The 17924-nt window shown below is 34.1% G+C and overlaps 1 protein-coding gene across 3 annotated transcripts in view; it reads right to left on the bottom strand.

Moving 5' to 3' along the window:
- The window catches only part of Sp1 (transcription factor Sp8), a 104638-nt gene extending 90834 nt beyond the window's left edge, over window positions 1-13804 (bottom strand). For 2 of the 3 annotated variants that reach the window (XM_089634376.1, XM_089634377.1), the window contains exon 1: window positions 13419-13804. In XM_089634376.1, the coding sequence (XP_089490502.1) occupies window positions 13419-13499 (81 nt within the window). In that variant the 5' untranslated portion in view covers window positions 13500-13804. Of the gene's footprint in view, window positions 1-1470; window positions 1567-13418 lie in introns of all 3 variants that reach the window. The other variant, XM_089634375.1, reaches the window with a different exon arrangement.
- Window positions 13805-17924: the final 4120 nt, after the last annotated feature.

The following is a 17924-nucleotide window of genomic DNA, read 5'->3' as shown; positions in this document are numbered from 1 at the left end:
TAAAATGCCAAACGGGAAAAATTTAGAGGTATTGTTTTTCATTAAATCGTAAAAAGTAACGTAATAATTTAATCAAATCACGTCCGAAGCCTGCGGGACTGTGAAATCCTCATGATGGGTATATATTGTGAGACTGAAGGGAGTGGGGAGGGGAATGAGTCGGGAAGGAGGAGGGTTCGGAAGTACCTGGCTAGTTTAGTCGATTGCAATTCGTGACCTGTTATTGATTTAAACTTTGTTCTTTTCATATCTCCACACAAATTCTTCCTTTTTTAAATTTTGTTCTCTTCATCTCTCTACACAAATTCTTCCTTTCTTAAATTTTGTTCCTTCATCTCTCCACACAAATTCATCCTTTTTAAATTTTGTTCTCTTCATCTCTCCACACAAATTCTTCCTTTCTTAATTTGTTTCTTTTCATCTCTCCATAAACTGTATTTTTATTTAGTAGTTTTTGCTAGTATTGTTCATATAATTTTCATCCGGACGAAATTACCAAGACATATTAAGGACATGCGTAATAGGTACCTTAACTATTTATAATTTAATATGGAGTACCTTATAAATTAATAATATTCAGATCCGTTAACCATAAACGGCTGATACTATAGGAATCAACATTTCGATATTGAATCGAGGTATATATAAACAGCGCAATAGTGGAATAAATTTCTAGATTTTATTGCCAAACTGTACATCACTGTAGTATAGCTAAAAGATGGTTAACTTAGTGGTCAACCAATTTAAGGTAATGTGTAATGATTGTACAATTTACACGCATGCAAATAAATAAAATAAAAACATGTTTTTCCCGTCTAACAGAAGAGGAATATGAAAAAATAAAAATAATTAATAATAATGAGTAAAACCTCAAATTGTAATATTTAATTATTGAAGACAATGTTAGAATTTTTTCAACAAAAATATGAAACAGAAATAATCAGAAAAAAGATACCGTCGCATCTAAGACTTGAACCCAGCAGCATTGTGATGTATCTATCTGTCTTACAAAGTCAATGCCCAGCAGCCAATAAAAATGTGCTGTGAGAGAGGAACGCTAAGTCCAGTGACTCGATTCTCAACGAAGTCCACTAGAACAACGAGTGGTTCGACCCACTAGTTGTTGGATTGAAACGAATTTTGACGTTTGGCCTATGTAAGTACGTACCTTCGACTAGACTCATGAATAAGAATGTCGAGCAATGTATGTACTTTCGACGGCTTTTGCGAGCGGCCTGGATTGGAGAATCGATACCCTGGGTTCAAGTCCTAGATGCGACCGCAACTTTTTCTGTTGTTTTCTTCAATAATAAAAAAAAATGTTATACTCGTAGTTTTGTAAGTTTAAAGTGTATGTACCTAGTGGCGGTAAGCAGGTATTCGTACTTAGGGGTGGTTATTGTTTGTTATGTGGTTAAGGGTGTACACAAGTAAGGCTTAAGTGTTGAGGGAGTGAATTGACAGAATTACCCAATTCAACGAGTCCTGTGCCTCCATGAATCGCCTTTGCGCCAGGTCCAGCTTGGAAGGTTCCATTTTGATCAATCGATCTGCCTCGGTACTCACCTGCAACAATACAAATCACCATTATTATCAAATTAGTACTAAGTTTACAAGAATAGGAAGGTAAGAAGATTATTTATCATCCCTCATTTTCGAGACTTTTAATTGAAATTTATGTGTATAGAGTATCACATATACACGGAGAAATATGAGTACTACTAATTTATTGAGAGTTTCTTCAAATTATTGGTAATTCAGTTATGAACGTTTCCTGATAAGCCTTTAGTAAAAACATAATATATCGAAACACGTGTTCATGCATCTGCATTTGCCTTGATAATATATAATGACGAAATTCGAAAATCTTATGTTATTTTTTATCTTATTGTATATTTTTTTTAAACTAAAAGTTTACCCGGAAACCTGTTAATTCATTGTTTGTAGTGCAGTGTCTCGGCAAGGCGAAGTCCTGGGTTCAAGTCCCAGATGCCACCGTATATTTTTCTGCTTCAAAATTTTATTTAAAATCACTAATGTTATCTTCAATAATTATATTACAATTTGAGGTCTTACTCATCAAGTTATTTCAAAAATAAAAAAACTACTTTATAAATGTTTATAATTGGGAGTCGTATAATATATAATTTCTTAATTTATAATTTAAAAGCTTTATTCTTTCTGATTTCATTTTAAAATTGTAAAATTTAAAAAAAAAATGGCACTTTAATAAGCGTAATGGTGTTGACAAGCACTAGTTTTAAATTCAGGGATTTCTAAGTTGACAAAGATCTTGGTCAGTTACTTATTTTATTGAAAATTGTTGAATTGAAATAATCATTTTACTTATGTATGTACCTACTGTTTAGTTTTAACAGATGTGTAGTTGTAAATATCGATAGTTTTTGTAGGACGACCTTCAAAATTAACCTCTGTATTTTTCTAAAGGTAAGATGTAATTTTTGAAAGTCCATTGTAATTGTAACACTTTAACTCACTGGGAAAGCATAGTTAATTTTTATTGAGAGCTTAGGTATCAAATTATTTATTTTGACTTAATGAAAGTCTCGGGGGTCTCATTTCCACGGCATTCATTCTATTTCCATCCCTCCTCAGGCTAGGTGCCAGCTTTCCATCGTGGATTGATTTGCTTCTTTGGATAATTTTTTGGTCAGTTTTGGTCACTTCTTCCTTCCATCATTATTTACTTCTCGCAAAATTTTTTTGGATTTCTCTGTGCTACTGACTATCGGTAAAGAGCTATAACCTACAAATCAATAAAATATATTTGACTTTTGTGAGCTGCAGGTTGTTACATCGATCAGAACTATTATAAATTAGACAGACAGTAAATCCTTTTCGGCATCCTTTGCTGTTTTTGCGTGCAATATACGATATATCTTACGATAATCAACCGAAAGTGTCTAAAAAAGTGAATTCGAGCATACAAATTTGAAAATAAGTGCAGTTTTGTGCGGGCTATAACGGTGTTCTTTTATCCTCTCGGTATTCCATCGGAAAATATTACAAGTGCAATTTTTACAAGTGATATTCTAGCGAATAACAATAATATTGTTAAAACCGGGTAGTTTAAGTAGCTGCATGACGATTCGTTGAAAGTGAGCTCACTTTGTTTACCTTTTACCAGTGCTAGCCGATTTGCGGAAAACAGGCGCATCTTTACCAATTCCCATTATACAAATAAAGTGCTAGTCCGATTGCAGACAAATAGGCGTTATCTATTCCAAAAGCGAAAATGCCATTCAGTGAACCCGAAAACGACAAGATACTCCCTGAAGAGAGGATAAAGAATGCTCGAGGCATACAAAAGGATATCAATAATTTATTGGCGTCTAACATCCTAACAAAAGATCAACGGACGACCATAAAGAACGGCGTAAGTTGCTTAATAGATTACGTAGTGGAAATGGCAGATCATTTCTCCCAAATTCACTCCGAAACACCTTTAAAAAATGTCATGAGAAGCATCGAATTGCTCTCCAATGATATTAATAAAATCAATAAAAAGCTGGACCAAACCCCTCAAGCTACAACGTACGCGACTATTGCAGCTAGGCAGAAGACAACCCTTCAGAATCATGCCCTAGTAATAAGCTCCGACGACCCACAGAAAAAATCAGCCGACATTGAAAAACTCATCAAAAATCACGTAGATGTTCGCACTCTGGGGATCGGTGTTGCACGCATGCGAAAATCGAATAACAGCGACAAATTAATCTTCAATATGGCCTCCCTGGAAGATAAAAATAAATTTAAAGAAGAATTAAATAAAGGGCTACAAGGCAAAATAAATATAGCAGAAGGAAAAAAATTGAATCCTATGGTTATAATTAGAGGCCTTATCAAGGGAGCTACTAATGATGACCTAATGCATTCCCTGGAGAAACAAAATAATGGGATAGGTATAGATTTCTCGCAAAAAATATTAATTAAATACAAAAAAAATCATAGGAATGCACTTCTTTGCAATACAGTATTAGAACTATCGCCAAAAAACTGGAAAAGCTTGATAGAAGCTGGCCATATCAATGTGGGATACCAACGTTTAAAAGTGGAGGATCAGTCACCATTGGTCCAATGCTATAAATGTATGGGTTTCGGACACACCCAATTGTTCTGCAAGGAAGAAACGGCCTGTGTTCACTGCGGGGGCAACCACAAATTCGAGGCCTGCCCTAACAAAAAAGAGCAGCCTACATGTGCCAACTGTAATAATGTAAGTCATAACGATCACAGAGCCACCAGCTCAGAATGTCCAATATGGAAGATGATGGATAAACGTGTTAGGGAAAAAGTAGACTACGCCGGAATTTGTTGAAAAAAGCTGCTGACCAATCAATCATACAAAGGAAGTACCAATCGGTGGATGACTATATACCTATAAAAAATAGCTTGAGAGTCCTGTACATTAATGCCAGAAGTATTCGAAACAAAGTAGACGAAATAGAAGAAACGCTCAAAAGGATACCGGATACTGTGCACGTCTTAGTTGTCACCGAAACATGGCTGGGAGATGGAGAAGGATTATTGTTCAACATCGATGGCTACCAGGGTAATTTTGCTTCCCGGACTACTGGAAGAGGATGAGGAGTGGCGATATATACTCACAAAACATTTAACTGTGAAGTTATTGAAAAGTGGTCAAATGAAAACTCTTTTTTAGGAGTTAGGGTTCAATATAAACATTTTAAACCATTAAATATATATGGTATATACAGGAAACCTAACAACAATATAAATGATTTTCTAGTATCTCTTGAATCTATATTACAAAAAAGTAGCCTAGATACACTCATCTTGGGGAATTTCAACATTAATGTTCTTAAAAAAAATGACACAACAAAAAAATACATCAACACTTTATTTTCATATAATTATTTCATATGTAATAATACACATCCCACGAGAGTTACGGAAACCAGCAGTTCTCTTTTAGACCATATTATATCAAATAGAGAAAACATATCTTCAACGACCTCCAATATTGATAACCAGATAAGTGATCACAGTATAATGATGTTAGACTACCAAAACTCTTTGAAACACCACTCTAACAACAGAATACCACCAAACATAAACATCAGTATCAATAAGAGGGCTCTGAGAACATATTTTGAAACCCAACCGTTTTCTCACAACACTACCAATATAACCGAAAATTTTAATCAATTTTTTAAATATATCAAAACAGCGATTGACACTTGCAAATTTAAGCCAAGGTTACGAATAGGAAACCCTAAGCAAGGTAATACACCATGGTTTGACAAAAAATTAGATCTTCTTATTAGAGAAAGAAATACTTATTACAAACAGTGGAAAAAAGATCCGCTAAACAGTCTTCTTATATCACTTAAAAATAAGTCGAGAAATTCGGTAACTAATTACAGACGTTTCGCCAAAACAAAATATTACACAGATATTTTTAAAGAAAACATACATAATCCAAGACAAACTTGGAAAACAATAAATTCAATCATAACTAACAGTCCAAAGAACTTGACAAATAAAATTGAAACTCTTACCATCAATAATATAGACATAAATGACCCGAAGCAGATATGTACAGCGTTTAATGACTTCTTTACATCGGTTGGTGAAAATCTAGCTGCGAGCATCCCATCTCATTCAGATGACGTAAATACAATAAACGTGGAACCAAAGCCATTACAGTCCCTCTACATGACCAATACAAACAAACTAGAAGTTTTAAAAATTATATCAAAACTAAAAACTAATGCATCTCCAGGGGTCGATGGTATGACAACTAACTTACTCGGATTCTGTAAAGAAAAATTAGCGGATCATCTTGTTATTCTCATTAATCAATCATTAGCGAGTGGACTGTTTCCGGATCAATTAAAGCTAGCAAAAATCGTTCCAATTCACAAAGAAGACTGCAAAAAAAATCCATCTAATTATCGTCCAATATCAATACTCCCAGTCTTTTCCAAAGTATTTGAACATGTAATCAAAAATAGACTAACAAAATATCTCACAACTAATAATATTCTCACGCCTCAACAATATGGGTTCAGAAAATTCTCCAACACGAAATGTGCTGCCTTTGATTTTATACTAACTCTTCAAAAACACTTAGATCAAGGAAAATATGCAGCGGGCATTTTCATAGACCTCAAAAAAGCGTTCGATACGGTTGATCATAAGATTCTGTTAGAAAAGCTTGAATATCTGGGCATCGTGGGCAAAAATCTAAAACTTTTATCTAGTTATCTTACGGGTAGGTGCTCTTCGGTTGTTATTGGAAAAGAATCAAGTGATCATAGAAATATAACATGTGGTGTACCACAGGGCTCGATTCTCGGGCCTTTATTATTCTTGATTTATATAAATGATATTGCAAAATGGGGGTTGAAAGGTACCCTTCAACTTTATGCTGATGACACAATATTATTCTATCATAATACTAATTTAAACGAAATGGAAAAAGACATGGAAAGGGATTTGGGTCATCTAGCCGAGTGGTTGAGAATCAATAAACTTAGCCTTAACATTAAAAAGACTCACTATGTGCTATTCGGGAATAGGAAAGGACAACGCCTAAACATTTCCTTGGGAATAAACAAACTGGAACAAACAGATGTCGCGAAGTATCTAGGACTTTTAATTGACTCACGGCTTACATGGAAAAACCATTTTGACCATGTTAAATCAAAGATTGCTCCGGTGACCGGTGTAATGTACAGACTACGTAGATTGCTTCCCACAGCCATACTGCGATCATTGTACTATGCTATGATTCACTCCCACTTGGCATATCTTTCGAGTATCTGGGGCTTTGCTACCAAAAAAATGATATCGGAGGTGCAAATAATCCAAAATAGAGCCATGCGTAACATTTTTGGCTTGCCTTGGGATATACCTGTTAAAGATATTTACCGTCACGCACTTGTTTTGCCATTTAAGATGGTTCCTAGCTTTGAGATAACAAACACCATTTTAAATATTATTCAGTGTAACACCCACACAAATATAAAACTGAACTATAACAACGATGTTCACCAATATAATACACGACAACACAACAAACTACATATATCAAAAATACACTCAACAAAGTTCGGACTGAAATCATTAGAATATATTGCCTACACTAACTATAACAAATTGCCTGAAGAATTAAGACAGGTATATGCCTCTAACAAATCTCGAAACGATATATTGAAATCCTATTTTTTCAAATGTTATTTGGAAAACGAGTCATAAGTAGGTACAAACTCTGTTTCTGATAGCCGTCCTAATTATCTCCAAATACCAAACTTTGTACATCCAGAGATGATGAGCTTTTATAATCTTCTCATGTATTTTGAATGTAAAACATCCTGTATTAGGTATGTTTATTTTTGGCCCCGTACTTTTTAATGTATTTTCCTGATTTTGTTTTTATGCATTTATATAGTCCATCATTGAGGATACTTTTTCAACTTTTTGACACCAACAGTACATAAATCAAATGAGTGATTATAAAAATTCATAAAGTCTTATAAGACAATTTTTTTTGTAACATATCTGTAAAGTGATTCTTCATATGTTGTGTCTGTATGTTGCTTCTGTGAAATGTTTTGTAAATGTTTTCTTCATACATTGTGTCTGCACATTGGGTTGGGTTGGTTATTTTTAATTTTTAATTTTTAATCTAATTTTTCTGTACAAAACGCTTTTTTTAATTTTTTTTACTCTTCTATTTGAAAACTACCAATTGGCGATCCCTTAATGAGTTCAATAACTCTTGGGAATACAACATCGTTTTGTTGTATGTTTAAAAAAAAAAAAAAAAAAAAAAAAAAAAAAAAAAAAAAATATAACCACAGCATAAGCTGCGTTTTCGTCTGCTGTTTTGACTTCTGCAGTAAAAAAATTGAATAAATCAATCAAGCTCATTTTAATTACAACGAAACCCATTTAATTTTTGTGAGGTCTGTTCTGTTCTTATGCCGAATCCGAAATCCCACCGTTCGTAAGTTATAAGTTATGTTGTAAGTCTTATTGTTGATATAATGTCTGTTTCTACCCGGACGGCAGAACGGAGTAGAGGTAAGAGGCAGAGGGTGGGAGCGAACCAGGCTCGAAAGGCAAAGGGAGAAGGGAACAACCCTATAATTATCCCGGGTTCACTAATTACAATCTGGCGCCAAGTCCGCCCGCGCCGGACCAATATGGCGGAGGGTTCCAGTTCTAGAAACTAGATGGCACTGTCTGTTCTGGTTCCTTATTCACTAATTGCTCTCGAATCTCGACGTGCGACCTTGTTATAGGTTAGAATAACTTATGACCACCGCGGATTCAAGCAACTGCGATGCAAATGGAATGAGTTTATAGTCAAAAGTATCAAGATAATTTAATACTTTATATTTACGAGAGATGGGAAGGCTAACTTAACTTGACTTATATTGAACGAAGGGTAAATGCGAAGCTAGCAGTCCGTAATGGAGTGCTAATACCTACCCTGATGTATGGCAGTGAGACGTGGAACCGGCAGAGAATGGCTGAAAGTATACTGAATGCTGTATAAATGGGATCCCTGAGGCGTATATGTGGTAAAATCATGTATGATCATGTAAAAAATGTGGAGATCCGCAAAAATTGGAAGGCTGATGATGTAAGCGTAAAGATTAAGATTAAGAAATGGACGCTTAGATGGTTAGGGCATGTAGAGCGAATAAAGGAAGAAAGAAGTGTAAGGAGAATATATGACGAAAAATGTAAATAGTAGAAGAAGTCGCGGACGCCCGAGGAAGACATGGCATGATCAAGTGAATCAGATACTTGAGTTGGGCTATGTCAAGAGTCAGAATAATAGAAGAGACGATGAATGAATGTGAATGATGCAAGGAGTGTGGTGTGGCCGAGTTTTTCAGCGGTCCGTCCTCTCGTGTTAGGTGTGTACTTAAAACTCCAGTTAAAAAATTCAAATTTCGTTTTTTTAGCTTAACAGGACTTTATGAAAAATGGACGAAAAATTGGAGACTTTTAAGAAAATAATTCGAATATAAAAAAAAATTCTTCACGTTGATCCCCCGAATCGGATGAACACTTATTTCCATAATGTGAGTTGGCATCGTGTCTGTGTCCCACTCAGGCGACGTGCGTTCAATTCCTCGGCTGGCGTGGTAGTAGGAGATTTACAAATTATTGTCAAGTTATTAACCCGAGAATGTATTTCTTTATTTTAAAATACATCTATTTGAAATTCACTTTGTTTTCGGGAATGAATGGATGCAAGTCTTGGAAGTGGAAATTAACCCACTTTTCGACATCGGATCGAGCTAAAACTCGACAGATAGACTCGTTGTCGAAGACAATGCATTTGGTGCTTTTGGTGGCAATCACGTACACACACGCGGACATTTACGCATTTCTGAAATCGGATGACATTACAGCAGTTAATATACGAAATAAATGTCGGTCCTACCCGACATTTGGCAAGGTTGTTAGCGCGGATGACTCCAGTCACTTGGAAGGGAGGTGCAACCTCAATCAAATAAAATATTTTTAAAGTTTTAAAATACATTTTAAAACAGATTAATTTTTTAAATATTAATTATTTTGTTGAAAATCACATGAATAAACTTTTGTAAAGGATAGTGGTGTGACTTTTACAAACCTCTAAGCTAAACTTGCATGCTAAAAATATTGTTTTGCGTTTTTAATGAAACATAAAATTATATCTCGATAAGTGTGATTCATGAGTTAGGTTCTTGAGTTAATAGAATGGTTAATGAGAATTGCTCATTTATTAATATTATTCGTAATCCGGTTAAAAACGGGATTGCAGACTGTTTCCTGATATCTACACTTTTAGTAAAATCCTAATATATCGAAACACGCGTTCATGCACCTGCATTTGCCATGATAATATATATTGACGAAATTCGACAAAATTATGATTTTTATGAACACGTGTTCCGACATCGTGATAATGCATTCCTTTTTTACTAAAAGCTTTACGGGAAACCTATGAATTCATTCTATATACTAGTCAAGTTTTTACCAGACTTTTATCCTAAATTCGATATTACGTAATATTAGAAGTCGGGGTTTATTTCAGCGCAAATTCTGGTACTAACTACCATATGAATTCCTCATTACCCAAAATACTTATGGAGGGATATAATTATACCAAGTCAGTGGACATCCTTGACTTATCACTTAAGGCGATGCACTACGTACTAATGCAAAATCATGTGTTTTTGGTTTGAAAATTTGGTCGCCTAGAAATGTTTCAGATGCTTTAATTAAATACTGCGAGTATAATACATCTTGGTCTTTAAAATAATCGAGTATTTTTTAGATAAGTCTTTTTATAAGCCTAGAAAAAAATAATGTATAAGGCCTATGAAAACTGCTTTAAAGTTCAAAATCTCCTACTTACGAACCCATTTTCGGTTATAATTTTATTGTATAATGAGGCAAATTAAGTTATTTATAAAATAATCGGAAAAAATTAAATATTTATGCCTGAACATCCACAAAATAAAATAAAGGCACTTTTTGGCCATTTTTTTTTCTTGCATAAATAAAAATAGGCGGATGGTGTTAAGCGGGAATTTAAACCTTATCGCCATCTACGTAAGGGCTGTTATTGATAGCGGCTCCATTTAAAATATTACACGACGTAGTGCATCGCCTTAACAAATGCAAAAGATTGTTCCTTAGGAAGCTAACTTGTGTATAATAAATATGTAATTTTTACCATTCATATTTACAATCCTCTAAAAAGGGCGTTAATGAAGTAATAAAAATCTATGCGTGCATATATTGCATAATTCGGATAATACGTCAAACGAAATGATTATCAGGACTGTTGATTTACAGTGTAAGATTGCAAGAATAGGTAGGTATGAAAATAAGAAAATAATTTATTTTTTTTTGTGAAAATAATTCATAGGTAATTTTTTATGGACAGGCAGATAGACTTTCATAAAATCATATAAATTGTGCTGGATCAACTTAATTACACAATAGATACTCGTAGTAGGGATTCCCCTGCTAGTTTTCACGCAAAACCGTAAATAGGCATGGAATAAAATATAGACAACTTTTTGACAAGATTTTGGCAATGACATTGTTATTACCTTTTAACAAAACCCCTTGTAAATAGGTATTCTAGATATATACCTAATAGTTAATAAAATTCTGTATTTTAGGAGTTTGAGTACGTGTATTGTACCTATGTATTTGAATTTTTTATAGGTAAATGAAATTCCGATGACAAGTTTTCTAAAGAAAAAAAAGGTTTATTTTGTGTGAACAGGCAAACTGGCATAACCATGATATAACCCACACGTTATGGGCATTTTACACAATGCTATGTTTCGTTCAGTTTCCATATGGATTCTGGATGAAAAAAAGGACGTCACGATTTAATTTGGTAACGATATTTGTACAGCTTATGTCGTTTGCCATTGTTTTGCGTAAGTATGTTATGTTGCTTGTTTATTTCCTTTAACTTTTAAAATATTGATTTTAAAAAGGCTATAACATCTCTTTATTACTGATTGTGAACGTGTATTGTTGTTTGCTGTTAAGAATTTGGAGTAATTTTGTTACGGAAACGGCGAAGGCAAATGAGAGATGCTTCCATGTGATCTATGGTTATGTGCAAGATGTTGCCATTTTTTGACGTAATATGGTACCGTCCAAAATAATATTTCTTTTCTAATGGCAGCTATCAGAATGAAAACCATGATCCTGTAAAACAAAATCATATAGGTCCAAATATACCTAGTTTCCATATGGGTGTGATAAGGGGATCTTTTAAAACGCCCATCACGTTGGAGTGTGCCGTGTCTTGCTGGGAAGTCCCCAACTTCTACCATTCGCTCTAATATATAATCGCATCTTTCATATCACTATTGCTAATACTTTAATTTATTTTGAATCTCATCAAACTCAATTGGTTGTTTGGTACCTACAGTTGGATGCCATATTAATAAAGACAGTACCAATATTTCCTGATTTTTATGTTAACTTTGTCTCTACTTCTAAATAACTTGGATATGATTGGCCATTCCTTCGTTATTTTTGTTGCTGGTATCACCACGAGAAGTGGCAACACTCGCAAAGTGCCACATCCCTCGAAAATTTAATACCTATACAGACTACTATAAATACGCCGGACTTTATTAATAAAGCATTTTATTATTGCAAGGGCTTTCATATAACTTGATTTGTTGAATAATACGTATATGAAATACAATTTAAAGAAAGTCTAACGATTAATTCTGTTTTTCGAATCAACTGTTATTTGAATGGGGATTTTTTCAAATAAATGTCGAGCATTTAACTACAGGCAAAAATTATCATATTAAATAAAACACAAAAATTAAAAATTCCAGTTTCGGTTGTGCCTCTGTCTATAACTCTGGTTCAAAGAACTTTTGATATGAATTTAAGCTTCATTTTTAAAATTGGAATTGTTTATTTGGAGAATCCAGAAAAGGGATAGATTGATTTAATATTTTAACAGAAAATTATTTTAAATACCATTTTAAAAATGGAACTGATATTTTCGAGAGTTCAGACTATCCCCATTGATATTTTGTATTATGTAGATGAGACACAAAGCGAAAAAATTGGTTCCACTTTTTTAGTTCCAATTAGTCCAATTTAACTATATAGTCGAACCACAGGAAACTACCGAATCCGGTCCCCGCGCAATGCTACTCATATTAAATATTTTTCAAATAAAATTGTATACAACAAGGACATACACTAACATAAAACAAGGACGTGCAATGAAATCAGGCTACCAAAAAAGGACAAGGCGAATACTCAGAATAATATACTATATTAAGGGATGAAATACTATAATGCGCTGCCGGAAAACTTAAGTCTGCACCAATTGGAAAATTCAAGATGTTGTGTAGGAGCCACAACAAGCAAGAAAAAATATAGTATATTTATATGTAACAAATTATTTAGTAATTTGTAAGCTTAAATTTACAAATTACTAAAAAAAATAATATCTGATGAGATATTAATATGCAATAGCATCTCCATATCAATCTCGTGATTTTTCACGGTACTGCGCTAAAATAATAAAATTATTGATGTTATGTTAAAATTTATTGAAAGAACAGTGCGTAAAATCATTTCAATTTAAAATATGATATACAGTCATTAAAAGCGATGAAAAAACTAACATTTGAACCTAATCTACACAGCCTAGTTTTTGTTTAATCACTTTTTATGACTTTCAATCACTTTTGAAAGATGTGTTGAATTGTCATTTTGATGGTTTCTAATCACCTGCAAAATTTAAGAAAAAAGTGTGAGAAAGATTCAAAAGTCTTTACTTTTGTCTCCTGGCAAGAGCTGGAAAATGTGAGACAGACAGATCAGATCAGAATTACTTTGTAATGGAAAAAAAAACAAACCTCAGACGTGTACATATTTCCAGCGGGAACATAGGGCAAGCAACGCCCATCTCGTTGCTGTTGATAATAGGCACAATTCATTTTTAGTTAATTTTCCAATAAGTATAAAAAATTACAAAAATACTTCTCCATCATCAACATCCGTAAAATCACTCACAAACAACTTAACTTTATATTATTTGTTTCAGGTCTCTAAAAAATACGCACACGAAAATGTTAAAAATAATCACTTGGATTAAAAACAAAAATAACACGCAAATCACTTATTTTCAAATTCGAAAACAGAACGGCGTTCCAAATCTACGGTGGCCATCTTGTGACAAATTCGTATTCGAAATTCGAATTCGAAAAGCCCGCGGACACGCTCGCCAATTAAACCCGCGAGGGAAACTTCTCGACTAACAATAATGAAATTGTTCGACGCTGCCATGCGGGCGGCGCGCGGGGAGGGCGGGAGAGGTGTGCGGGGAGGGTAGGGCGGGGGAGGAGACTGGGGAGAGACGGGGGGAGGAGGGGCGCCCACAAGTACCAAACTCTTACTTTATGATAGGTCGTGTGTACGTACCCATACAGTACCCATGCATTTAATTCATTACATCGTATGTTTCAAACTTTCCATCCCAGATATTTTGCAAGAGATTTGATCAATCTTTAAGGTTGATATTTAAAATTCCCAATGAAGTAACAAATTAGGTACTAGTCATACTAACCGGTTTCGCCCGATACTTTCGAAAGCCGCTTTTTTAACAATCCAACTAAATGGCCACTTATCTTATTTTAGGTTAGCTAAGATAAGTTAAATTTCAAAGCTATGTGACTAATGCTGGAGGTTAAGTTTTGAACTCCAAATACTTGTATCTAAAAAAAATTTCTATCTCTAGAAATCTCTAGATTTTACCAGATAAACTTAAGAACAAAACAAAAGTATAAGATTTGCCTAATATTTTCAGACATGACCCATCAATATCCATAAAAATGATTTCTTTCTTTGTGCCTCATAGACTCAAAAACTACTCGACAGATTTCACTGAAGTTTTCAAAGTTTGTTTTTATTAGTCCCAGGAGTGTTTAGAGAGTGGTTTGAGTGATAAAAATAGTCGGTGGCGCCCGATGTACAATAACCTATTAACTATGCACTGGAACTAACTCCAAACCATGTATAACCCCCGAGCATCGCCGGATTCACGTCAGCTAGTACCTTTATACATTTAGTAACGTCTTACGGCAACGAAATTAAAATTAGTAAATTCGACGACAAAATTATAAACATAAATATTAATTGTCTTTTTAATTACATTTTAATTGAACTTCACGTGGAGAGCGTCTTTTTAAATAATTTAATTACTAAAAACACGAGTTCAATTACCAATCTCAAACATTTATCACTAAAATGGCCCTTATTTTTTTATTGCGTGGTAATTAAAAATTATCTATGGCAATAATTTTATTTTTCTTCACCTGGTAACTCTGCAGCGACTCCTCCCCGCATTTCCATTGGCCGAGAGCAGCGGAGCCTATCCAATCAACGGCGATTAAAACGAGTTTTCCAACTTTAAATCCTAATGAACGCGTACGACCTTTTTACGGGCACCATATTGATTGAATTTAACGGGTTACATGATGCGATATAAAGGCAATTATGTGTCCTGGGCTTCGATTAACCTATACTTATTACTATTTTACCCCTTTACGTGAAAGTTAATTAACGAAACTGATTAAGTGCATGATTTAAAGTAACTAAATGATATGATTTTCCAGAGAAAAATTAAAGGAAAATAGGTGAAAATGATTTGACATACAAATAAAATGTTTAGTTATTATTAACACCCAAAATTCCCAACTCATAACTTGTGATCGAAAGGGTTAAATCTAATTTGATTGAATATTATTTTATGTACAAACTATATGCGAAGGTATTATAGTGATTTGTTTTTGGGGTATTATGCCGTGTTGCGCTACCTCCTTCTTTAGCCAACGTTTCGGACAGCATTGCAATGTCCATCATCAGGACAAATGTGTAATCAGGATGATGATTGACACTGTAATCCTGTCCGAAACGTTGGCTAAAGAAAGAGATAGTGCAACACGGCGTAGTACCCCAAAAACAAATCACTTTACCTAATACTTTTGGCCGTGAAAATCTTAAATCATACCTATATGCGTGGGTGTTAATTTATTGTATTGTAGTCTGACTCTTGACATGGTCCGACTCAAGTATCTGGTACACTTGATCGTGCCATGTACTCCTCGGGCGTCCACAACTTCTTCTAACATCCACTTTTACGTTATACGTTCTCCTTACACTACTGTTTTTCGTTAATTCGCTCTGCATGCCCAAAAAATCTGAGCGTCCCTTTCTTAATCTTACTCGTTATGTTTGCATCAGGCTTCCATTCTTTGCGGATATCCACATTTCTCACACGATCATACTTGGTTTTACGCCTCATGGATCTCATTTCTAGAGCATTCAGTCCTAAGGCCCGTTAGTAAGAGTTCAAAGATGGTTTGAAAGGGAGATATGTAAATACGAATGTTAGAGGGAGAGCAATAATAATAAAAAAACGATAATAATTAAGTAAAAATGCTGAAAATATTTAATAAAATACGACTCGTTTTAAATAGAGCAAAAATCTCTAGAAACATGCTTAAGTTGCATTCAAAGATACACTATGAATTTTTTCATGCCTATAACATTTTAAATAACAGAACAAAATGTGTTTTTAATAATTTTCGTAGCCACTTTGCGATTTTTTTATATTGAGGGAATTTCATATAATTATCGTTTCGACATAACAATGTATAGACATTATCTTCGAAAATATTATATATTTTTTTGGTACTTAAAAACTTAAAGAGAAACTTGTTATAAATCGGTGGAAATTGGATATGTTTTAATTTAATAATGGTTGCAGTCCAAAAAGAAAACTAAACGCCCCAGGGGAATGTAGATATAATAAAATGCTGAAATATTGAATTTTGGTAACTTAAAATTTTCAAAAATGAATAGATTCAAATACGTCTAAAGATATGCGTAATTGACTTTTGTTATACGGACGTATATCCTCTCTGCATACGTTACCAGTGAGGAAGTATTACAGAAATAATCCTTTGGGGGATCAAGTGTCCGAGAGATCAACTCTCGGAGGGGTAAACTGTCAGGGGATCAAGCATCATGGAATCATTTCAAATCAGAAAAGGTCTGCAAAATCTTAGGTTTAACTGTTTATTGTATCGTAAAAGTTAAGTGGTCTAAAAATACACCCGCAATTTGATACCAATTGCAAAAAGGTTTATTTGAAATCCAACTACCCAAAATCATTAGAAATATCCTTTAAAAAGATTGCACAATTGGTCCGTTAGGTACTCGTATTGAAGTAGACAAAGCACGAGCCATATTTAGTGTCAATCATGGGGTTTGAGGGATGACTCCTCCCACGCAGCTGTCAGTAGACCCTCACCTGGCCCAGTTAGCAGTAGTTGGTAGTTGGTGAAGGGTGCTCCGCCACCCTCGGGGGCTCCGGCCCCGCCCGGGACCACCCTCTTCCGGTGTTCTCGGGTTACCAGCGGAAGAGGCCCCATTTTTCAATGGGGCTCGCGCGCGATACAATGAAAAGATTTGTAAGAATCTGTTGACGTAATGAGTCAAATGAGACGAACATATGTATTCTCTGAAATAGCACCCTTATCTGTATTTTATTTATTTATTTAGTATTTATTTATTTGTTAAGACATACACAGTACAATTAGATACAATTAGATATTTTTAGTTATTACATAGTTGTAGTACCTATTACGTATGTCCATAAAATATCATTACGTAATTTCGCCTGAGATTGTTATAAAAGGAAGGAAGTGTGTGGATAATAATAAAAATAATAAATGAATTGAAAACAAGAATTATAATAAGCTCACGAATTGTAATTGACTGTTTAAATAGGAGTTTTGAAAAATGATGTGAAAATATTTTTGAAATATGTCATGCTAAGAAATTTAATAAGTTAGTTTTGTATGTTAGAAAGGAATCATGAAAGATGTCTAAATGTAGTAATTTTTCGTAATTGGTGTATGTTGTGATTGCGCGAGTAATAACTGAATTATTTGCTGCATTGGTATTGTTGACTTCAATATGAAATAGTGTAGTGTGCCTGGTACGCCTCGTTGGAAAATTTAAACCAATGACGGATAGCAATTCGGGACTATCTATTTTATTATTTAGCAGATTATGTAGAAACAACAGGTCTGACAATGTGCGTCTTTTTTGTAAAGTTAACATATTATTTGTAGTATTGTTGTGTTTCTTGAGTAAATGTTTCGAAAATTTATTCTGTATACTTTCTACTAAATCTATGTATACCTTATATTAAGGATTCCATATTGTGGAAGCATACTCCAGTGGACTGACCAATGAACTAAACAACATTTTCAGAGTCTTAGCACTTTTGAAAACTTTGCATATTCTTAATAAGAAACCTAGCATTCTGTAGGATTTTGAAATAATATGTTCAA

Source organism: Hesperophylax consimilis, chromosome 8, assembly GCF_061612785.1.
Source record: "Hesperophylax consimilis isolate HC1 chromosome 8, BYU_Hcon_1.0, whole genome shotgun sequence".
In the NCBI taxonomy this organism is placed as follows: Eukaryota; Metazoa; Arthropoda; class Insecta; order Trichoptera; family Limnephilidae; genus Hesperophylax; species Hesperophylax consimilis.
Note: the sequence above shows the minus strand (reverse complement) of the source record. Positions and strands in the feature narration are given on the sequence as shown.